This window comes from Musca autumnalis, unplaced genomic scaffold (genome assembly GCF_047663935.1).
Source record: "Musca autumnalis isolate F117 unplaced genomic scaffold, ASM4766393v1 scaffold_4, whole genome shotgun sequence".
Taxonomy (NCBI): Eukaryota; Metazoa; Arthropoda; class Insecta; order Diptera; family Muscidae; genus Musca; species Musca autumnalis.
The window spans coordinates 150,526,870-150,552,360 of NW_027411977.1; the positions used below are offsets into that span (position 1 = coordinate 150,526,870).

General features: G+C 34.3%; 1 protein-coding gene across 4 annotated transcripts in view; it reads right to left on the reverse strand.

The window, feature by feature from the left end:
* Positions 1-927: 927 nt before the first annotated feature.
* Positions 928-25,491, reverse strand: part of FMRFaR (FMRFamide Receptor) — a 191,088-nt gene continuing 166,524 nt past the window's right edge. For all 4 annotated transcript variants that reach the window (XM_073980591.1, XM_073980593.1, XM_073980592.1 and 1 more), the window contains 2 exons: positions 13,934-14,054; positions 928-13,844 (listed from right to left, as the gene is read on the reverse strand). In XM_073980591.1, the coding sequence (XP_073836692.1) occupies positions 10,920-12,584 (1,665 nt within the window). In that variant the 5' untranslated portion in view covers positions 12,585-13,844; positions 13,934-14,054 and the 3' untranslated portion in view covers positions 928-10,919. The remainder of the gene's footprint in view (positions 13,845-13,933; positions 14,055-25,491) is intronic.

Below are 25,491 nucleotides of genomic sequence, written 5' to 3' on the forward strand. Positions count from 1 at the left end.
ATATAACAGTTAAACCCTTAGGACAGTACCGTTCTATTTGGGATGTATGAAGACGTTGACAAATTTCTGGAGAACAATTTTGTAGTCCAAACTAAAACTAAATACCAAATTTCAGCCATTTTGATGGGATAATGGAGCTAAAACTTTTAATATATAGAAAATTGGGAGTTACCGTTCAATTGGGGCTATATCAATACGTGGACTTGCACCAACAAATTTCTGGAGCAATGTTGAAAGCCTATGCACAGGGGTATAGGTGTAGGGTATTACATAGTTGGCCCCATCCCGACTATAGCCTTGGTTCACATGTTTCTATATATCCTACAAGATATCGAGTGATATCTTAAGAACTCAATGAGTTAGAGCTTATTTACTTGCAGTTTGGCATAAATCAACATTTTTTTTTTAATTTATGAAGCATTAAGACACTTTGAGACTGGGTTGACTTGAATAGAAATTAAGTACAGACAGCCGTATGCGAAAGATAGACAATGTAGATATTTTATTTTTGTATAATAATTTTTGGTGTAATTATCGTTGACCTTTGGACTTATTATCTTTTTGCTGTTTTGTTTGGCTTTCAGGTCAGAAATTGAAAAACAAACGATTTTTTTGTTTTTAATTTTTATTTATTTTTCCAATATTTCGATCATCGTCGATGATCATCATCAGGGATTTCTTTAATTTCAAATGAAAAACAAGTAACATTTAGTTATAAAAATGTATAAACAAAAATATGTTAGAAATAATTACATTTTGTATTTCGTATTTGTATAATATTATGATAATATGGTAATATGCGTTTCTTGTTCAGTTAGTACACTTTACAATTAAATAAGCTATATACGTAGATACACAATACTACTACTCACCACTTTTAAACTTTTCATCTACACATTTTGTCGCCAATTAAAACAACTAAACAAGTTTTAATCTTGAAATTCTTGTCATTTATTCATTTCGTTCCATAATCTCATCATTATGTCCTTAAATACTTACTTACATTAGTAACAATTAGATGTAATCTCTCAAATTATACACAAACACATTTAATAATTTCATTTATGTATGTACTTAAATTTCAACCTACAGAATTGTAACTATGTATATTTGTAGTATAAATATATTTACACAAATTTATTGTCATAGACGTAGCAAAGCGGTATTATTATTTCACTTCGTGTATTTCAAGATAACGTTCAGCGGAAAAGAAAAATCAGTCATAATTTATTAATGTATGCACTTTTCCCTGTATAAATTTGTATTCGTTTCATGATTTTTTTGTGATTTTTTTGCTATAATTTGTCTCTTTATTCATTATGAATAATAATTCACGTGTCCATAAAATCAAGTTTGCCTCTGCTACGCCTATGTTAATCGGATAACAAATACATTAACAATTATGCAAATTTAATTTTACAAAAACTAATAACAGGAACAAGAAGTAGAAAATTCTGATAGAATCGGACATTATTACGAGTTACCTTTTGTTTGCATATTTTAAGGTTTGCATGATGAAAGACATATTCCAAAAATTCAACTAATTTGTATGTACGAGTATGTATGTACGTACAGATGTATGAAATTTGTAATTTGTTTTACTGAGAAATAATCAGATGATGATAAATAAATAACAAATGAATTCACCAGGTAAAGGACAAAAATAACTTCATGCGTATCTTCAAACTAAAGAGGGTGAACCGAGGAGGATTTGTGATTACATCCGAAACATTATTTATTACTAACTAATAATTATAGTTTCGCAGATTTCAGAGCAAACGATAAATGAATATATAAATTTGCCTAACTTTTAGCTTTGAATGCCAATTTCTGTCTGTAAATAAAAAAGAGTTTCAGATTTCACCACCATTAAAATGTTTTACATTTCAAATGCATCATCGCCAAAGTTGTAAACCAAAGTTGTAGTCCGGCTGTTGTAATCGCTTTAGTATTCAAAAATTTGAGATAGGAATCACGTCAAGTTCGAAAATGTGTGTTTAGCAACATTTAGTAAGTACGAGGACAAACCTACATTTACATCGAAATTATTTGAAAACAAAAAACAAATGGGAATTTTATACAAACTACATAAAATTTTTTTTTTTGAAACAAAAAAGTTTCCAAAGTAAAAATTTTCTCGATGTTTTTCTTGTGAAGAAACAACATTCGCCAAATGTACAAAAATGATATCGTTTTCGAACAAAAGAAAAACACAAGAAAAAACACTTGCCAAAAAGGATATCTTCGAAACTTGTGGCGAGCATTTGAAAAATGTCAGCAACTAGTATGGTCCCTGCCAGCATTTTCTATCGCACATTACCTGATGTAGTCACTACCAAGCGATAGAAACACTCGCCTGCGAGCGCGCATTCTTATCGATGAAGTTTAACCGTGCGGGAAGAAATGAACCACGGCCAAGATACTACTAGTGATAGTCGATATCGTGAGTTCAAAACTGTTAGTTTAGCGATAAAATTGGTTGTGACGAAAAAAAAAAAAATTATTTTTCTTTCTTTGTTTCTACACCACAATGTGGAAAAGGGTATTATAAGTTTGTTTTGGTAAAAATTCATGTAACACCGCGAAATATTCGTCGGAGACCCCCAATGTGGAATACCAATCTTCATATCTCGACGAGATAAAGCGATTTTGAGATGTGTGTCTGTCCGTCCGTCTGTCCATTATAAATTGTAAACACGCTCCAGGCCGCAATTATGGACCGATCGTCACGAAATGTTGTATGGAGGTCGGGTTCAGATCAGAATAGATCCCTATTCTTATTGGTGATGATCGTGAAATATTTAGCGGGTGAAATGGACAAAAACATAATATTTAACCCATTTTTCTAGCGGCTCTGTAGGTCTCAATAATAGTCCGATCAACGCGTAATTTTAAATAAGGTAAGAGTATATCACAAAGGAGAAGCTTGCAATTTGAGATGGCCATCGGATAATATTTAGAGGGTTAAATGGACCAAAACTTTTGTGTGAAAATTGTGAAAATATTTAATATACAGCTTATATCTTTATTCCTGGAAGTGACATTCCGGACAAGTGAGATATACTTGAAACTGGAACGGTTGACCTTTAAATTGATGCCAGTTATGTTGGTGTGCATGATCAGATATCAGAGTTACAGCCTAATATATTCCGTTATTTGTTTGTAGTGTAATAATAAACTCGCTAGAAGTCGCAATTATACATCAATTGTCACGAAATTTTGCACCGGGTAAGAGTATAGGTCGAAAAAGATGCCTACAATTTTGAATGATGATCTGATATTCTTTAGCGGGTGAAAAATATAAAAATTTTATTTTTGGTCGATATTTTAATTCTTTGAGGACATATATATTTCGCAAAGTAGCCTACATATGGACAAAAAACTACTGACCTTTCCTCTGATGTAAATTGCAATAAAGTGTTTGCTAGATAACGGGCCTACTGCCTAATATATAATGGGTTCTGTGTAGAGAACCACATTTTTATCCCATGCTACATATTGTCTCTCCAAAAGTTTATGTAACACCACGAAATATTCGTCCTAGACCCCTTATTTGGTATGCCAAAATTCATATCTCGACGAGATAAAACGATTTAGCGATGTGTGTCCGTCCATTAAAAATTGTAAACAAGCTTAAGGTCGCAATTATGGACCGATGGTAACGAATTTTTTAAGGAGGTTGGGTTCGGGCCAGAATAGAAATGATTAGTTTTTGGTGATGATCGTGAAATGTTCAGGGGATGAAATGGACCAAAAACAAAATTCTAACCAATTTTTGGTCAAAATAATAACCCGTAATAATAATGATGAAGAAGAAGCGCACAAACCAACGTGAAGATCAGATAATACTTAGCGGGTTAAATGGACTGAAACTTTTGTGTGAAATTGGTAAAAATTTCAATAACGTAGCGGTTAAACAACGGAAGTAGTAGTACTACATAAGTGGGTTTCATTACATTTTAGTTTGTGTGAACTAAATTTTCCTTTCCTGCTACAAAAATGTCTTTGACATGCTAGATAACTTTTTGGTTTTGGTCATAAGTATTATACATTACATCTCTGATATTTGATAATTAAATTTTCACAATCATTGAAAAGAAGTTCCGTGGAGAGCGATTGTCCAGGGATAGTGGTATAGGGTATCCCATGGTCGGCTCCGTCCGACTATAGACTTTTCTTACTTGTTTTTTATTATTGTAATTACTTTTCCAGCGTACATATGTTTTCAAAGAACTATTCTTTGTTGAAATTGTAGTCTACGTTAACTTTGTCACTTTAAAAATGTTATGTTGTCTGGCCTGGGAATCAAACTCGGGACATTACGAGTGCAAAGCGAACATGCTAACCACTGCACCACAGTGGCATATAAACATCAGATTGATAAATGCCTTATATTAGTTCAAGGCTGTACACGCCATAAATGAATCTAAACAATCGAAAGTGTCTGCCCACGCGATAATCGTACGCCGTAATGTGTCTGCATAGGCCATAGTAAGTGTCTGCCCACGCGATAGTCGTACGCCGTAAGGATTGTTTGTGTAAACAATCAATAATCGCATTTCCATCTTTTTCGTTGACCCTAAGTAGTTATTGAGGACGATCAAAACAGGACTGCAATAAATTTGTTATTGTAAAATTCTAAAGTCTCGTTCTTTTACAAAAAATGAGAGCCGATTGCGATTGCTTTTTGTAGACGGAGTGAGAAACTCACTTCCAAATGCTAGCAGGGGTGGATCAATACATAAATTGTTTCTATTAGAAACGACAACCCAACAAAAAAACATTACTTGAGAAAATATTAAAATAAATTGTAAATGCTTGTGTACCAACTGGAGAATAAACAAAACTGGAATTTAGTTGATCGTGTAATTGTAGAATTTCGTATAAACACATTATTTTTTGTAATTTTTATAAATTCAGAATGGCCGGTATGTTGGGAAACTTTAAAAATGTTTGTGTTTCAAAACCAACACAATAACAAAATATATTGGTATTTGTATGGAAGGCTTGCTTTACTTCTCAACAACATTCCTGCAAAATAATTTCAGTAACATCCGATGTCAGTAAAGTTATCGATATTTTTCATAAAAGGTCTTATGAGGACAGTTTGTCCTCAGTTATAGCGAATTTTATTCGGAGGTGTCGGAAACAACCTGTTAAATACTTAAAATCGGAACGTATTTTTATACCCTAAAGAGGGCCTCATCGAATTAATGGTTTTAGACCCCAAGTATGTATGTATGGACGATACCCGTTTCACACAATTTGGAGTCAATTTAGCAATGTCCGTCCGTCAGTCTACGAGTATCTGGCTGGAGCGCACGATATATCTCGAACGGATTTACCCAAACTTAGATCAAGTTGAAGATTGGCCACATTGGACCACTCCTTTGGGTACATCCCCTAAAAAAGTTAAAATTTTTCGCAAAATATTGTGCACGTTAACTCATACTTTTTCCATTTCAATATTTCTACCAGACATAGATCAGTTTCGAATATGAACTATATCGGAACAATCCACTGTGGGGCCAAAGCCTGGGTTTTGAGGCAATAAATCACAGGGGCAAGCTTGATATTCAAAATTCTCTGTGGATGTTTATAATGGGCCTAGAAACTAATCTGCCAAATTTGATAAATATCGGTCCATATATAGATATAGATCCCATATGCATGTTCGCCCGATTTCAAAAAATTTAATGGACCAAACACTCAAATTCTGTCCAATTATGATGACATTTGGAAAATGTGACGGAATTCGGCCTTGAAATAAGTTAGCCAAGTTATATTGCAATTGGTTCAGATTTGGATATATGTACATAGCTCCCACATATATTTCCGCCCAATTTTAGGTATTTGGTGCATCAATCACGCTATGCATGTCCAATTTTGATGAAATTTGAAATATGTGACGGAATTTGGTATTGAAAACCTTTGTGGCAAATCATATCGAAATCGATTCAGATTTGGATACATCTCCCATATATATGTTCGTCCGATTTCATGTAAGTGATAGGCCAAACTCGAAAATTTACGCCCATTTAAATCAAATTTGGAAAATTTTACGGAATTCGGACTAAAAATAAGTTTGCCACGCTATATCGGTTCAGATTTGGATATATCTCTCATACACATTTTCCTTCCGATTTGATGTTTATTGTACACCAAATTCGTAAAATAAGTTCAATCCGCATGAAATTCGGAACTTCAGATTATTTTTGGCGCCAAAATGTCTGTTTGGTTTGATTACAACTGAATGTCAGAAATAAACGAAATGAAAATTATGACATTTTTTACAGCTTGGTATGCCACCGTGGGTCGTTGCCGGATTGTAATTTTTTAGTTTTGGAGGTTTAGTTTAAGTAAAAAATGTAGTTTTTAAGTGTTAATTCACACATAGATACAACTCTATAAGCTTCTCTGAGTGCCGGGAGCAAGCACTGTACACTTAAAGAAGTTATTGTTTATAAACATGTTGATGATCGTCATATAGTATATGTATGTATGTGTAAGCAAGTTGCATAACTTTTTAGCTATGATATCAAAATAATGCAATATAGTTTTAAGTATTCTCATCAATAATTGTATTATATACTGCATTACTAAAAACAAAAAGTCTCAATAAATCTAAAATCTAACGTTGTGATTTTTTGCAACAGTTTGTACTCAGGTCCCCTTTTACAACGGTACATATGCACGACAACTTTCAAAAGTTCATAATTTTTGTTTGAGTGGGGATGAAGGCATGTTCGAGGATCCTTTGGTAACAGCGATATTATTTTTTTCGTGAACAAGTCCTTGCTTCCTGACATAATGGTCCAAAAGCTTTAAATTATGCGATGACCAACTGAAATGACTGGTGGACGCGCAATGACTCTCAAAATAGGATCCACCTCCAAAATGGACAATGTGGTCTATTCCTTCTGGTACCACCTATATAACACTTTTGAGCTTTATATTTTTGTTGGCCATAAAATTCTGAAACCCCCCTAAATACATCTGTACATACATACAGTGTCGGCCAAAACTAAAGCACCCCTCTGTACATTTTTTTAAAATGATATTTTTTTAAGAAAACAATAGCTTCGTTCCAGAACTTTTTTAATGGCAAAAATTGTAAAAGAGAAAACTGACAAATTTGCTCTCTGAACACATATTTGTTCAAAAAGTACAGGAACGGAAAATATAGTAAAGTTAATTAATACGTCAAGAATGAAAAATGTCAGAAGTCATATAGAAATAAATAAAAATAAATAGTAACGAGTTGTGATTTTGAATTTATTCCCTTTTTATATCAAATGTTATGTACATCATCTGATGCAAATCTCTTATGTTCGTTATCGAAAGAGTGGAGGTCTAAATTGTTCACATAAGGCGGGTGATAATCCTCAGCCATAGTTATATCAAATCCAACCATCAATGTTACAAACACATATTTGGAACGCCCTTGGGACAACAACAAACATAAGAAATCATATTCTAATAAAAGCATCAATTCCCTCTAAGCAATTTGGCGTAGATCCATATAAATTATATTGACTTTTACCATGAAAACAACAATAAAAATTATGTTAATTCCTCTAAAGATTTATTGAAATAGCATGAAGTTCAGGCAAAAGATTGAAGTTTAGGCACACATTTGATCATTTATTTCACCGTTGGCATTTTAACTAGTCGGATTAAAAAACACCATCTGCAACATCTCAACGTTGCATTCAGTTCAACATTCAAAACCAACAGGATCCCCTACATTATCCAGCTACATTATTTGACCTTGGCATATACATCGATGGAACATCTTACCCATGGGGGCCGCATAGAGTAGTGCTTGATATGCCCTTGATTGGATTGAATTCAACATCTGTGTGTAATACGCCCACATACATATGTATGTGGATATTTCGCCTGTGTAAAAACCTCATTTATGTTGCTTCGATCTATGTTCAGTACTCCGGAGAAATATCGACTGACATATATCATGTCGATAAAATAGAATTCTAATCCTATCCTTTCCATATTGTGATGTTAGTGTGAAAGCTAACAATTAGCCTTTGGAAGAAGGCATTAGGCTTCTATATACCAAGCAATTGTTCCAACGAAGATATTGTTGAACGTTGAAGGACAATATAAATTAAGTTCTTGTAGCAGACGTGCACCGATAGTCGCCGTACTTGAGGATATATTTGTTTATGTTTTTTTTTTACATGGAAATGTGAAAATCCTTGGTCACAATTGCCGTAGTTGAACTGTAAGATTGAAATTTTTTAATAATTATAAGCTTCGCGACATTTTGTTATTCATTACCACGCATTTTTATAAAACGATTTAACGACTATGGTCGAAATGTCTTAATTTTATGTTGGTTGACTGCTTTATTTCTATTTAATTTGTTTTAAATTTATTTTTTATTGATATTTTCTCTGACTTTTTATTTCTCGTTCTTTCAAAAAATGTCAAATATAGCCTTTGACCAATTTACTATTTTTTACACAGCCAAATTTGTGTGGTAGAAAATAGTAGAAGAGAAAGCCATTCCGAGCCATTTTTGTTTAAAGAGAACAGAACATTTTGCCAGTTTTTGTCGTACGGGAACGCATTTTATCAAAAAATTGTAAAAATAGTACTAAATAGTACTATTTTGCACGTTCTGGAACACAGCTAAAGTGAAATATTTTTTTTGAATTTTTCTTTTTATTTATTTATATCTTTGTTGTTGTAGCAGCATTTAAACCTACGTAGAAGCATAAGTTTAATGCTGGGTTGGCAGCCGCTGGCCGAAACACTATGGTTTCGGGTCAATCCGGTTCGAAAGAAGCCGCAGCCGTGGGATTGATTTATATATTTATTATTGAAAAACACAAACATTAGGAACACAAACATTACGAATTCAGAATTTAATAAACAAAAGTTAAAATTCAAAAATCATTTTAGGTCGCAAATATAAGCACCATCCAATTTGAGTTACAGCAAAAACTATTGAAATCAATAATTCGTTGCGTATCCTTCATTCTGAATGACACAAGCACATCTTTTAGTCATAGAGTATATTAAATTATTAATTATTTCAGGCGAAATAATTAATTTTCGGGAAATGTAGCTTAAATCCTCGAAATACTGAAAATCGGGAGGTACCGTTATATGGGGGCTATACCCAAACGTGGACCAAGGTCCACAATTTTTGGTGGAAAAGTTTTGTGACCACTAGGAGCCCTAAGTATCAAATTACAGCCAATTTAATAGGAAAATGTGGCTTAAATCCTCAAAATACCGAAAATCATGAGGTATCGCTATAAGGGGGCTATACCAAAACATTAACCGATTCATCAAAAAATTATGCAATAGCTTCTTCTGGTCAAATAAAAAATCGCTTAGATTTTAAAATTAGCAAAATAACGATTTACAGAAGAGCGGTAGAGGCCGGCTTATGTTGTCGGCGACCAGCAAAAAACCATTCATATCGACAAAAAGTTAAAACGCCAACATTGAACTCGCTGTTGCTGAAGGACTGTTGCTTTAGACCTAAAATGATTTTTGAATTTTTACTTTTGTTTATTAAATGTTTTCCAATAATAAAGATATAAATAAATAAAAAGAAAAATACAAAACATACAACGTTGTTTTCTTAAAAAAATGTCATTTTAAAAAAATGTGCTAACCCGGCGTTTACAAATGCCAGTATTGGCAAGCCAATAGCAAAAACACAAACCTTTTTCACAAATACATTTATACATTTTTAAATATGTATAGAGAAAATTATGAATGTGTTGGTGAAAATGGTGTGTAACTTTGCTATTGTCTTGACAATACTGTCTATGTGTAAAAGTCTAGTAAGGGGGTACTTTTTGGCCGACACTGTAGATGCAATTTTCAATTCACACAGGCTGAGGGTATATCTTTGTCGTCAAAGCCGACTGATACTTTTGTTCTTTATTTTTTTTTTTACAAAAATATATATTTTTATAAAAATTATTTAAATTGCAGTTAATGTCCAATGTTGGGTGCCACCGTTATTTTGAAAACGGTTCAGATTTGAATATATGTGATATTATATGTAACTTTTATACCAAATTTGTATGTGAGAATTATATACAACAAATATAAAAATTTCAGCAAATGGTTTTCTGGGATGACAATACTTTTCGCTATAAAATGTAGACAAAAAAACGGACGAAATTTGTTCAGTTGACTCCAAATTATCTGAAACAACTTTAGTTTTGATACAGTTTAGTATATTCGTTATTATTATTGTTTTGAGGAAAGGTTATAGCATTGACATAAAATCAATATTGAAATGATTGTTTTCTTCAATACAAAGTAATGTGATGTCGGTATTCAAATGATTATAAAATACGTGCGTACGTACGTACATACATTCATATTTGCATTTCTACTTCCTTTCGACTCATTTAAATACTTTATTTTTCAAATCCTGAGTTGTTGATGTGACTTTCTTCACTATTATAACTAATCGATATATAATTCTGATTCGTACGAAGCAAAATATTGAAAAAAATATAAATTAATTTATATAATATAGAACAGGTATATGCTTATTAGAATTATAGAAAGCTTCATAAACAAATATAATAATCAATTACATATCATTTACAATATATACAAAGAGAAGAATTAGTAAAATTGTTTATTTATAGACTTAGAGTTAAAAATTCTTTTAAGTTTGGAACTGTATTTTGGTCTATATCTATGATATCAATTAAAGCTATGCTGTAATATTACTAATACATATTTACAAATAAATATGTGTGTTGCCATCGCATCAAACGTGTACGGTATGTGGGTTTTTGACTACTTATAAATGTATTCTGACATTTTCGGATGTAATGTGTGCAGGCTACAGCATGTAAATCTAGGCACTCGTAGTTGTAAATATCTGCGAGATTAAATATCGAGCATGTAGAAACTCAGAACCCCGAATTCAGCTGAGCATTCTTTGTTTCCATCCAATCACAACCTAGAGGTGAATTATTATTCGACATAATAATCGGCGAAGTGCGTTGCACTTCGCGTGCCGGATAATAGACAACGGGACCGGGCGATGGCGCTCGTCCCCGCTTAATTTTTACAACGCCCGGTGAACTGGCACTTTTCATCATGCGACCATTATTGAGTGTACTATTGCCCGACGTGGTTACCAAATAGGTGGTGGTTGTACTACGCTGAGTACCGTGACGAGAGAAGCGCCCCGAAGACCGATGATTGTAAGTGCCATCACCATTGTTCGATATTGAACTTTCGTAGTGTATAAGATCGGGCTGGTCGCGGCTGAGGCGGCGCTTGAAAAAAATCAGCAGGAAAATACGCTTGAATTTCTCGCCAAATATAACGTAGATAAGGAAATTGCAACTGCTATTGATGGTCACCAGCAGGTTGCTGGTTTTGGTCAGTGAGTTATCGATAAAGTTGTAGAAGGCCTCCGATATATTCACCACCAAGGCTAGGAAATTAAACGCGAAAAACACCACCACCACACATAGCAACATTGTCGCCAAACCGATTTCCCGTTTTTCGGAGCGTGACAGCCGTTGACGTTCTCGATTCGCCCGTTTAACCTGCCGATAGATTAGGCAATTCAGTATGGCCAAAGTTAGGAAGGGTATAATGTAGTTTACAATCAGGTAACACCAGTTAATATACAGGTTGATGTACATTGGATTGGAGCGCAACGGCGAAGGTCTAACACAGTACAAAATTTCCGGAATATCGTCGTACTTGGTACTCGCAGTAACCACCTCCCAGAACCGTGGTAAATTATAGAGCGTTGCAAACAGTACACAGACTATGAAATAGATTTTGGCTCTGCCATAGGTACACAAAGCTCGGGCCTTTAACGGGTGACAGACGGCTACATAACGTTCCAGCGTTACCGTAAACGTCATGTAAATACTGGCCGTTTGTGAAATCATACCAATGGGAAACACCACCGGCGATATGTAGGGGAAGATGTAGTTATAGTACAGGAAGAAGTTGCCCGTGTAGGGATATATGGACGGTATGCCGAAGAGCAGCATCGACGTTATAATTAAGACTGTATCACAGCAAGCTAAGCCAATGAGCAAATAGTTGATGCTAGAACGCATTTGAGGACGGGACAATATAATCATGGAAATCACATTGCCAATAATACCCAGAATGCCAACGACATTCAGACAGACTCCACAAACCCAAAACTCGACAAGAGTTTCGTGGTCTTCGGGATTGTATAACTTCTGACAGGGATATTGTTGATGGTCCGAGTTGGTGTAGTTGAGGCCCCCATACAAACTGCGTTGCGTGAAAGTTTCGGCGGCCGTTGCAAAAATACTGCTGCTGTCATTGTACCCCGCGTCCGACACGGTAGTGTAGTGATTGAAGTGATCGCTACCATGGTTCCTCTCACTAACACTTTCGATGAAGTCGTTAGGGTCAATGGGGGCCGAATCGAATTCGCCAATGTAATCTGTTTCGGGTTTGGGCGGCGGTAACACTTGTTGCCGTTGCAGCAAAGGTAGCGGTGTTTGTGGTGGATAGATGTCTAGTTTATGCGTAAGGAACGGATAAACGCTATCCGTTACATTAGAGTCAAACATGGGTTCGAATTTCAAATGAAGCCAGACTGTGGGGAAACAAATGAATATTGTCTACAACAATATTCGTGGACTTTATGCAACATGGGATGCTAACAAAAAGAATATTTTTATTATTTTCTGAGAGCCTTTACAGTCGTTTCAAATATTAATTTGTTTTCTAACTTAAATTAAAGATAATTTCTTTTTATTCTTTCATTTGTATGTTATGCCTTTGTATATCACAATGTTTTCGTTTCTTTCTTGCTTTCACCAAACAGCTTATCTCGGAGTGTCCTGTTGTTTATACAATGTAATAAAAATATTGTGGCAAAAGCGCAGCATGCAAATGTTATCCTTTAAATGTTTTCCTCGATGGTTTCCCCATGCAATTTAAATGCAAAACTTTTCAGATTAAACACAAACAAGACTGCTGTTGCAGAAGGCTTAGGCCAGGTTGAAGTTCAGCATTTACACGTGTCCAACGAGCTACAATTCCAATTAGATATTTCCTCTTGTTGCGGAGTGTAAATTTAACGAATACGCGTTGGTACAGTCACTGCTTCTAAAGTTGCTGCCAGTTAAGTAGAAAGGGATAAACTTTCCATATTTCAGTTAAGTCCTTAGACTGCTACGTGCTGAGTACTGACACATTTGTCTGGATGTATGCAATTGGAGTTTGTGTAGCACTTCTGCGTTCATGAACAGTTGACTAGATAATTCATAGGGCTTACTGATGCGTGTGCTTAGACCTTTTCTACTATCACAGTATTCTTGTCTCTTCTTTGCTTAAGCAAATGTGTTTTGTATTAATAGCCGACCACAGTTATATAACTATTTAATCTGTTTTATCCTCAATTTGGACTCATGTTTAACTTTGCTGTCTGTGGTAGGAGTTTGTGTTAAAAAAGTCAACATATTTCTTTCGAATATTTGATCTCTTCGATGCAGTTGCTTTCTGGGTTTAACACAGCAGTGATGTTGATGTTCACGTGGGTGTTTCTTGCACAACTGCCAGTGCATTAACTTTTGTCGAAGGACAAAGGAATGCATGCATGTAGGTCTGTTTTATTTATCTCCAATTGTACATGCCTTAGTCATAGTTACATCATGGTCTTAGCTTTCTACAAATGCCATTGTTCGTATTCGCACAGTAAATGCCAACACCAACGTAAACACAAACACACATATATCAATGTCAGACTTTATCCTTATTAGTAGAGTTTTTTTCTGTCTTCTTTGTTCGATTGTTGTTTTATTGCTATTTGCTGGGTGCCTGGATTCCTAAAAGACATTAAAACAAGTTTCGTTTAGCATGACCTTTATAGCCTTCATTATACAGATGAATAGTATGATACATTCAGGACACCTACCTTCAGGACAATATTTATGTTAAAGTATGTTTCGTATCAGCCAGGAAAATTGCAATTTCTAGTTTTAGAATTCAGACATTTCTTTGCCACTTTTATAGACAAGATTTCTTTCTCCAGGAATCTGCAATGAAAAAGGTAAATAAGGATACAGATTAGAATTTATTTTTCTCAGCACAGAGCACAGAATTATGTTATTGGCAACAACAGCAACACGTTGCTTGTATAACATAGATAAGTGGAAAAAACTTAACCTTGAGTCAAACAAAATATCTTGCGTCAATATTAGTGTCAACGCTTTTAAGTTTTGAAACCATTTTATTTGAACGTGGGTAGTAGTAATAAATGAAAATGTATAGTTGTTGTCATTGTTGTTAATATTAGTAGTTTTTTGTTGGATATAGTAGAAGTATTATGAACTTCTCTTCTGTCAATATAAACAACAAGTTAACATTAAAATTTTAAACGAGCTACCCATAAAGGGCCACTGGGGCCCAAAATTTCCATGGACCCAATATATCTAATATTAAAATCCGAGCCGATTTTCAAAATATTTTGTAGGATACATTTTTAGCCACAACAAAGAACTTATAAAATTTGTTCGTCGATTGGACAATAAATGTAATCTGTAGAGCGATTTCATGAAAATTCGAATTTAGCCACAAACAAATTACTATGGAAACTTCGAGGTCTCAGTGACATGTGTTAATTCAGATTGAGCTCAAACTTTTGCAATCTTAAAATCTAACAAAACGAAACACTTTGGGGGTGCCGCCTAAAAAATTCCAACATAGATTTTTTCCCTTTGAGTTAAATCCAACTTCCCATTTTTAACACTAAACATCATAGGAGTAATAGAAACTTTTATACAAAATTATATAGCTCTATCTTAAAAATTGCGACCTGTATCCTGATTTCAACAGACAGACGGACGCACATGGCTACTTCGATTTAGAATTTTATGCTGATCAAGAACATGTACTTAATACGGTCTCCGACGAATATTTCAATGTGTTACAAACGGAATAACAAATTTAATTATAATAATTATAATTGTTCTACAAACATCCCTGAAGGGACAAGGGAGACTTCTCTCATATCTATGAGTGCACCCCGATTCATAATAGCTCAATGATATGGGACCTACTGTTTATCGCCGAGTTCGAACGGCGTGTCTTAAGACACCACTTTGTAGAGAAGTTTTAATTACACCCTCCATTTTATGGTGGACAGTATAAAAAGACAAATTGGCCCTGTATTTTAAAAGTTTCAACACTTATACAAAAATTGCAGCTAGTTCGGTCACAAATATTGCAAAATAATTTAAATCTGGACATATCAATCAATGTACCGGTGTTTTTTAACGTTAGGACTGCAAAATGTCAAATTACAGCTAATTCGATCTTTAAAATACCTGAAATCGAGTGGCACATTTATCTATATATACTTATAAAAGAGTTCAGTAATGATGACTCACTGACTGACTGACAATCAACGCCCAGGCTAAACGGCCGGAGCTACAATCTTGAAATTTTGGTTAAGGGTCACTCTTGGTCCGAATGGGTCAGATAAGGCTAGGTTTTTGGAAATTCGAACTAGAACGGTACGAAAAGTACTAAAAGGTACTAAATTTGGTACCATTTGTATTTGGCGAACAGGTAGAGCTAGAATTCTGAAATTCGGAATGAGGGTCACTGATGGAGAGTTAGAAAGGTGTACCAAAGGGTTTTTGAAAATTCGACCCATAAGTGTACGAAAAGTACTAAAAGTTTCTAAATTTAGTACGAATTGTATATTTTAAAAGGATATAGCTAGAATCTTGAAATTTGGCATGGAAATAAAGGATGGGAAGTGATGCTGATATAAGGAAATGGTTTTGGAAATTCGTACTTATGTACGAATTGTGCTAAATTTGGTACAATACGGATTTGAGTGAACGGATAGAGCTGGAAATTTGGAATTATGATTTCTATTGGTGTGTAGGATTGAAATATGGATGTAGTTTTTGAAATTCGTACTTATGTGTACAAAAGTACTAAATTGTACTAAATTTGGTAACAGTTGATATTATATCAACCTATTGAGCTAAAAACTTGACATTTGGAATAAAAACCAAGGTTGAGAAGTAGAGTTGATACAAGGAGGTGGTTTTGGAAATGTGAACTCATGTGTATGAAAAGTACTAAATGGTACTAAATTTGGTACAATTAGGATTTTGGTTAACCGGCAGAGTTGGAATCCTGAAATTTGGACTTAAGATTACTGTTGGAGTGTCGGTTCGAGATATGGAGGCAGTTTTGGAAAGTCGTACATATGGGTACGAAGAGTACTAAATGGTACCAAAATTGGTATAATTTGTATTTGGGTAAACGGATCCTAATTTTTGGAATTAAGATAACTGTTGGTGTTTAGCATTGAGGTAGTCTTAATGGTACCAAATTCGGTACAATTTGATCTTAGGTGATCTTGATTACTGTTGGAGTGGAGGATTCGGACATGTAGTAGTAGTTTTGGAAATTCGTACTCATGTGTACGAAAGGTAATTAATTAATGGTACTAAGTTTGGTACATTTTGGAATTGGGTGAATGGATAGAGGGCAAGTCTGAGATGTGGAATTAAGATTACTGTTGCAGTGTAGGATTGAGATATTGAGGTAGTTTTGGAAATTCGTACATATGGGTACGAAAATTTCTAAATGATACTAAATTTGGGTGCCACCGTGGTTCAATGGTATGCACACCCGCCATGTACGCTAAAGGTCGTGGGTGCGATTCCCTGGTCAGGCAACATCAAATTTTCAACGGTGGCAAAATACCCCTCAGTGATGTTGGCGACTTTTCCTGAATATTTCAGCCTTGTAAAACTTCTCTACAAGTGGTGTCTTAGGACACGCCGTTCGGACTCGGCAATAAACAGTAGGTCCCATAGCACTGAAATAATGTGAATCGGAGTGCACTCATTAATATGAGAGAAGTCTCCCTTGTCCCATCTGGGATGTTTGTGGAACAATTATACTAAATTTGGTACAATTTGGATTTGGGTGAACGAACAGATTTGGAATTAAGATAACTGTTGGAATTTAGCATTGAGGTAGTTCTAGAAATTTGTATTTATGGATACGATGAGAAATAAATGGCACCAAATTCGGTACAATTTCGTCTTAGGTGATCGGATACATTTAGAATCCTGAAATTTGAAATTAAGATTACTGTTGGGTTGTAGGATTAAGATAGTTTTGGAAATTCGTTCCTACGGGTACGAAAAGTACTATAATGGGTTTTGGGGGAATATGTAGAGCTGGAAATGAGAATTGCGGTTGGGATATAAGGAGGTAATTTTATAAACGCATACCTATGTGTACGAATGTTATAAAATTTGGTACCATTTTGGCATTTCATAAACGGATAGAGCTGGATTCTTAAATCTTTTATTAGGGTCAGTGTTGCTGTTTAGATTAGGATTTTTTGAAATGCGTACAAATTCTGTATTGGAAATTCTAAATGGTACTAATTTTGGTGTTGGTGGAAGCAATAAAGTGGGAATTAAGTTACTAGAGTATGAAAAGTACCAAGGGTATCAAATTAGGTATTGGACAATGGAATAGAGCTGGAATTACAAAATTTATTTTTAGGTTCACTGTTAGATGTGTTAGAGTGCACTCGAAGTACAAACTAAAGTAAGTAAATTGAAAAATTTTACTGAATGTTGTTCTATTGGTTCTATGTGAACCTTCTGTAGGGAAATGTATATAAAATCTTCACAAAACTCTAAACTGAAGTGAACATTTTTTAAATTAAGGTTTTATATCCTCTGGGAATTCAAAGCACAAATGTAAATTTGTTCCATTTTTAATATAGCCTAAGTGAAGTGTATATAATTAACGTGACTTCTATGATCATTTTGAAAACCGGATATTTTACGGAAGTATTCGGGTTCCTGGCAAAACCGCTGAAGCTAGAACCTTGAATTTTGAATGTGGGTTACTGTTGGCGTATAGGGGCTGGGTAAGGTTGGATGTTTGGAAATTCTTTCTGGAAAAATACCAAAGTCTTTGCTAATGAAAGGGTAAAACCAGAATTCTGAAATTTCCAAAGTAAATTATTTTAGGTATGTATCTCTGATATAAGGCCATAGTTTTGGAAATTCGAATTAAAAGGGAATTAAATGCTGTGCGATTTTTAGCGAATGGGTATATAAATAAATCTGACATTTAAAATTTGGGGCGCTGGTGGTGTGTACTGGTTACATACTGCGATTTCTATGAAAATTCAACTAAAGGCGAACGAACATTACTTAAATGTAATTAAATAGAAATTAAAACAGCTATTAGTATTCAAAAATCCAGTGTTCAACATCAGTTTTGTATTTTATTCCCTTTCCGCATACGAAGTAGCGGGCAATTTGCTAGTATATAAAAAAACACATAAAGATAATAATCTTAAAAATCTAAAAATTACATAAAATAAAAACTGACATCTGGTGATAGCAATCATCTGTGTATTGTATTCAACAAATTACATAATTGGTCCGCAAATTTTATTTCTGATTGTTGGAAGTCCAGATCCAATGCATTGGTGCAAAATGTCATGACAAAGAACTGGTGCAAGATGCCATGACAATGAACTGTTGCAAAATGTCATGACAATGAACTGGTGCAAGTTGCCATGCTAATGAACTGGTGCAAGATGCCATGACAATGAACTGGTGTAAAATGCAATGACAATGAATTTGTGAAAGCATGTGTCACTCCCTTGTAAATTTCATCGGTGATTCACCCGAATTTTCATCGATGCCATGTCACTTGCACCCATGATTCAACGCATGATGTGTCATCGAACCTTTTGCTGGGTATGGAAGCTAAACGTTAATGCAAGTTTAAACCCAAATGCGTTCTCATTTAAATCTGCAAAAAGAAACACTTCCTTCCCTATACACATATTGTAAAGGTTACGACAGTCACGTCAGAAAATGTATGTTTTTTTCTTAATGATAGATTGCTCAACGTGCCATATGGAACGACATTATTAAGAATACACCTACTCTATGTGCCATTGTATTTTGCAGTAATCTATCATCTTATTTGATTTACCTTGCACAAGACATCATCAATACAGGGCAATTTCTTCAATGCCAAATGTTGATAGCAAGTAGAGTCTTATTTCCGACATTCTCGTAGTGACGCAAACGTGTACAAAACCCTTTCGTCGCCCTAGCCCAGTGCAATATACATAGCTATGGAATCAATAAACACAAGACAACCGCTATGTCTGCCCTGTTAGGCTTTGATAATACGAACAAGATTGACACATAAGCAACCAGATAATGCCATGGTAACTTAGCATAGTTGTGTTTTTTGTTTTTCTCTTCTAGTCCGGTCAAAATAGACATTGAAATAGCAAAAATTCCCACAAAGGTGAAATTTGGTGGAGAGCTAGGGTTTGCCATTAGAAGCAACGTCCTAAAAGTCCCCATCGATCCCATGTGTGCAAAAAAAATTATTCGGGGTCAAAGGTCAAAATTTAAGGCTTTTTAGGTTTTCGGATTTATTTTTTGAAAACGGTTGATCTAATCAAAAAGTTACTAAAGTAAATATTGTAGACAAAAAAAATTATCTACAAGTTTGACCCTTATAATATTTTTCTTAGAAGGAACCATTCTTGAGATATAGCTGTTCTAAAAAACACATGATTTTTATGCACTTATAAGGAAAATATGCACATATTCTGACGAACCGGCTAAAATAAGCGAAGTAATCGGGTCTGTCCCCCAAAAAATATATATATTTTCTTGAAGAGCGAAATTATAGCGATCTTCTTAAAAAAATTCCAACAAAATCGGAGTGTGTTTAGTAGAGTTATTCAATGTTAGAGTCATTTTATGCAAAAATAGCCCATTTAACCCACATGTATAATCGAAAGCCCAACGGGAACGACCCCAACGAAAACTCTCCGATTTTCTTCAAGTTTTGTCCGAAGGTAGGGTTTGTTGCGCTGATTACGGAAATGTATAATTTTCAACGGTTGCGGATCCGGTTCTCCGGTTATTAGACCCGAAAGGCCAAATTTAAAAACCGGGTTAGACCCGGTTCTACTGTACCGATTACTGCAAAGTGGATATCGTTTGAAAGCTTACGGAAGTATCTAACACATAGTGTCGTTACTTTAACCAGTTCGGCTCATAATGTACTTACGCGGCTAATTTTTTATTTGACCTTTAGATCGAGATATCTCGAAAATTGTAAGTCCTTTTTAAAAATCATAAAGACCAATCTTGTAGACAATTATTGAATCTACAACTTTTACTTTAGCGGGCTTTTGCTTAGTATTACCGTTTTTGAGAAAAATTAAAAAAAAACTGAATAATGCCTTCAAAAATGACCTTTGACTCCGAATAACTTGTTTTGCACACTAGGGTTATGACTTTTTTACAACCTCATATCCCTGTATCATAGCGTGATGAGTTTTGCCATAAGATTACATAAAATCTTAATTATAAGGTGATTCGGTGAAAAAACCTCACGCACAAAATGATTTTAAAATTTGAATTTATCAAAATTATGGACAATTTTTTGAAGTGACTGAAAACAGATATATAATTGAAAATAAACTTTAGAGCCACATGAGATAATTAAAATGACATAAAATTTATTTCTCACTATTTTTCTTCAATTCTGAGAATCGTAAAAATGTCGTAAACGCTTTTATTCAAAAATATAATTTTTTAACAAAAAACAAAAAATTTAAAATTTTTTCAAAGTGACTTTTTTAGCGACTTTTTTAATATTTGAATTAAATAAACGTTATTATAGTTATTAGTAGACTTATATTTATTCATTCGTGCAGCAAAAAATAATTTTTTGAAAAAAAATTTTTTTCATTTCTTATGTTTTTTCAAAAAATTATTTTTTTTAAATCAATTTGTGCGTGAACTTTTTTATATTTCAATGGAATAAACGATAGCATAGTGATTAATAGGCAAAAGTTCATTCATCCCTGCTACAGGAAATCGTTTTTGAGGAAAAATGCCAAAAAGTCATAACCCTATTGCACACATGGTATCGATGGGGACTTTTAGGACGTTGCTTCTAATGGCCAACCCTAGCTCTCCACCAAAATTCAGCTTTGTGGGAATTTTTCTATTTCACCCTTATACGCATGTCTATTTTGACCGGACTATTCTGTAGGACCAAACCTTGAAATGCATAGACACCAGGAACTGCGGCACCAGGTTGACGATGCATTGTTGCAAAAGTCATAATAATGTGGGTGAGATATGAAAGTCATTTACTATTGGACTATTGGCACACTTTTCCATTTTTCATTCGCACAGACGATCAAACATAAAAAACATCCATGAATAGGACAAATGGAATGGAAGAGTAATTCGAAATGGAAAATTTTGAGAAAAAATGGGCTTGTAATTGTACAGTTTGAACTGAATTTTGTAGACTGTGCTGCTGTTGTTGTTGTTTTATATTGTTTCATGGCGATGATAATAATGATGATGTTTTTTTTACATTTTGTTTACACTATCCTCCACGTCAGAAAACAATGAGTTGTTTTTGTTGGCATGTGAATCATAGTTTGAAATGAACATTCCATTCCATTGTATTCAATCTAGTCTACAGCTAGTGGCGCCAATATTTTTTAGCTGAATGTGCAAATAGGATAGCAAAAACAATGAAAATACTGCAGATATCAAATAGAAAAGGCTTTGTAATTATTTTTATATTACGATAAGCCGATTATACATTAGATATTGTTGTTTCATATCGAAGATGAATTTATTTTATTTATATAAGCAGATAGTTGAATTCGATGCAGCAAAACCAATGGAGATAGTTTCAAAATGTTGGGACTGAAACTGAAAGGGTTTCTTGAGGAGGAATCTAGTTATTTTGCCTAGGTGGACTTTGAATTTTAATAAGTTCTAAGGAAAATGCAGTCAATAGAGGGAATTTGGTCGATACTCTTTCAAAAGCAAGGAGACTTTGCTCATATCATTGAGTGCACGATTCATATTGGCTCAATGATATGGGACCTAATCTTTATCGCGGAGTCGAAACGCTGAGGGGATTTGCCACCACAGAAAATTTTGATGTTCTGTAGTGCGATTTTCTAATTAATTTTTTGAGTTACCGACAAAGATCGGTAAAATGAAAACGCAAAATTATAAATGAAAAGTTCAAATAAAATTTGAAAACGCAGTTGCACTCGGTAGAACTTTACGATTACTTTTTATTGGTCGTGGTAGCTTACCGAATTTTACCGATTTTTTTTGGTGACTCAAAAACTGAGTTAGAGAATTGGACTACCACTCATGTAATTAATAAAATCATCGATCCGAGAAGAAACATCATTTCGTGTCTCTATCTTGTTGCACCAAAGGGAACAAGTAAAAAGGCAGTAAAATCGGACGGTAGTGTTATATGAGGGCTATACTACAACATGGGCTAACGTTTAAAATTTTTGATAGAGAAGTTTTTAACCACTGGGAACCATATATGCCAAAGGACATCCAATATTGTCCGAAAATGTAGATAAAAAACTAAAAAAGCTGAAATCGCTGATACCGTTTTATAGGGCCATACCAAAACGTTGACCTACTTAGACAATTTTTCGGAGAAGTTTTGTAACCACTGGAAAATTCAAATATCAAATTATAGGTAGTTCAGCCAACAAATTTAGCTAAAATACTGATATTACCCCTTGTATGGGTGCTATAAAGAAACATGGACCTATGTCGACAATTTTTGGTGGAGGTGTTTCGTAACTGCAGAGAAGCTAAATATCAAATTTAGTTCGAAAATGTAGCTAAAACCCTCAAAATACGGAAAATCGGGATGTGCCCTTATATGGGCCATACCTATACACGAAGCTATGTTGACAAATTTTTCCTGAATAAATTTAGTAACTAGGGAAACATTAAATGTAACATCATGGGTAGTTCAGTCGAAAAATGTAGCTAAAGCCCTCAATCAAAAAATGCTAAATTAAAAATTTTTGGTGGAGCAGTTTTGCGACTACAGGGAATGTCAAGTTACGGGTAGTTCAGTCAAAAAATACAGCTAAAACCCTCAAAATACCAAAAAGCGGAAGGTCCGTTATATTGGGGCTATACCTAAATAAAGGTCCATTATTGACATTTTTTTCGTGAAGAAGTTTTTTTTCTTAGGTGTCTAAGAATCTCAAATGTCAAAAATACCGAAAATCGAAAGGTACCGTTGGGAGCTATACCAAAACATGGACCGATATAGTACATCTTTGAACTTTTCCTGCCTAGGGAAAAAGGTACTCAGGTGTAAAAATTTAGCGCTACCTCAATTTTTGAGGACGCTAGATTACAACAGACGGACGTGGCTGAATCGACTTAGAATTTTATCCGGATCAACAATATATATACTTTTTAGGGTCACAAATGATTATTTCAATGTATTCAATGGTGGAGGGTTGAAAAGCTCAGTCCAAAGCAGAAAGCTCCTTATCTCGGAAATACGTATTTCCTCCCAAATAATTAAATCTTTATAGTCGGGACCCTACGAAAGACATGTGGTATAAATTTAAAATCGATCAAGGAAAAACTGAAAGTAATCGATTTTGTGGGGACAGATCAAACACTTAATCGATAGCTGTTGGGTTTTTAGAATTTTCAGGTACTCGTACCTTCTGAGAAGTATGGACTACACGAATAAAATAATAAATCGTTGTGAAAGTCCATAAACTGCTTTTAAGCCAAAAATTGTCAATTTCTTTGAGGGAGACACGAAAAGGCAAGGTCCGATATAGTCCATTTGATGTAAGGTTAACGGTCAATGTTTAGACCGAATTGGGTACTTCCTTCAAAGGTTATCGTGTTTTGCAGCTTTTGGGACATTATGTCAGAGAGTAAGGACGCCCACACGAAAGAAAAAAAATAATTGTGAGCAGAACCACAATGACAATCGGAACACACCATGCTAACCCTGCAGTTACACATGCCAGTAAATTGGTGCCAGTTGAGTTCATGTTGAATAAGTTAGATACATTGTCCCGCAATTTCCCTGTTGGAATGGCATGCAGTTTACTTGTGTGTTTATACATTCCAGTGCAAGTTCAATTTCAAAATATTTTAAGTCGCATATAACACACAATTGCATTATACTTCAGATTTAAAACACAATCCACAACATATTTTATTATTATTATTTTATTTCTTTTTAAAAAGATTGTGTTCAATCATAAACACAATGAATCTGGTATTGCCGTCTTTTCAGTATTGTATAATCCTAGAGGGGAAATTATTTGTCAACATATATTTTCATGAAAAACATCAAAATTATGTCTTTATTTACCACTAATATACGGCAGCTACCGAGATGTATTATTTGTATTTCATAACCTTTTTGAAAAATGTACATGGATTAAAAAATAGTCTCGGCAACTTTGTTTTCATTTTCAACATATCACTGGCAGCTAGTTCAAAATTTTACTGGCATGAAAAATCTAGTGCCAGTGGAGTCGACAATTCAAAAAATGTAATTGGGGTAGTAAAAAATTGTATTGAAATTTTCGAACTGTCACTGACATGTGTAAACTCTGGCTAAAACTGAATTTTAATTACAAATTTTGAACTTTTGTTGGGGAGAGACCAAAAAGGTTGCACCCAAGACCTACAGAAGGTCGGCCATTCAGAGTTCTGTTAACAACTTTTGACAACAAACATAATAGATTTTACATTATTGTGATTTAAGTTTCTTTGTATTTTAAATCGCAAAAATGTTTTTGACAACAAACATAACAATCACCTGAGCTTATTGTCCGACTGTACAGACTGTAGTTGCACCGATATATTCATTTTCCAGCTTATTGTAAGTTTGGAAGAAATATTACTACGTTTGAACCTAATCGGATTCCCTGAGAGTTATCGATAGCTGTTGGTTTTTCGGGTCATTGCTTCAGAAACTACAGATTCTCCACGAAAAATAAGTCATTAAAATATCGTTCAACTCTGATCGTAGTTTGAAAGCAATATTATGATGCAATTATTATATTTTACTTTCTTCAATTGTCTAATAAGCATTTGGTCTTAACATATGTAAGGCATAAAATTAATATTTCACTGCGGCACATTTTTGATCGTATCAAACAAAGTTCATTTACTCTTTTTAGTCATAATGCAGATGACCATGAGGGACCAAGGCTAAAATCTTACTTCATTCAAAATAAGAACAGTCTTAGTATCGACTGAATTTGTCATTCGTACGAAACAAATCTAATTTTCTTTTCTTTTGTCACTGTATAATAGCTACAACAACATATCCCACACGTGACTCATGTTTGTTTTCTATTCATTGTTTGCTTTGCTTGTAATATTTTTAATTGCGAAGGACTTATCGTACATACAGTCCAAAAATCATTTGTCAGCTGCTTTCATTAGCCAGACTCATGGATGATGGCATCATGCAATCATTGACATGTTGATGGTAAACCACCAAAGCCGCAACATAATGGCAATTAGATTGAAATAAAGCGTTTCCATCAATGGCTACAAGCAGACCGATAATTCACCATCATCATCATTA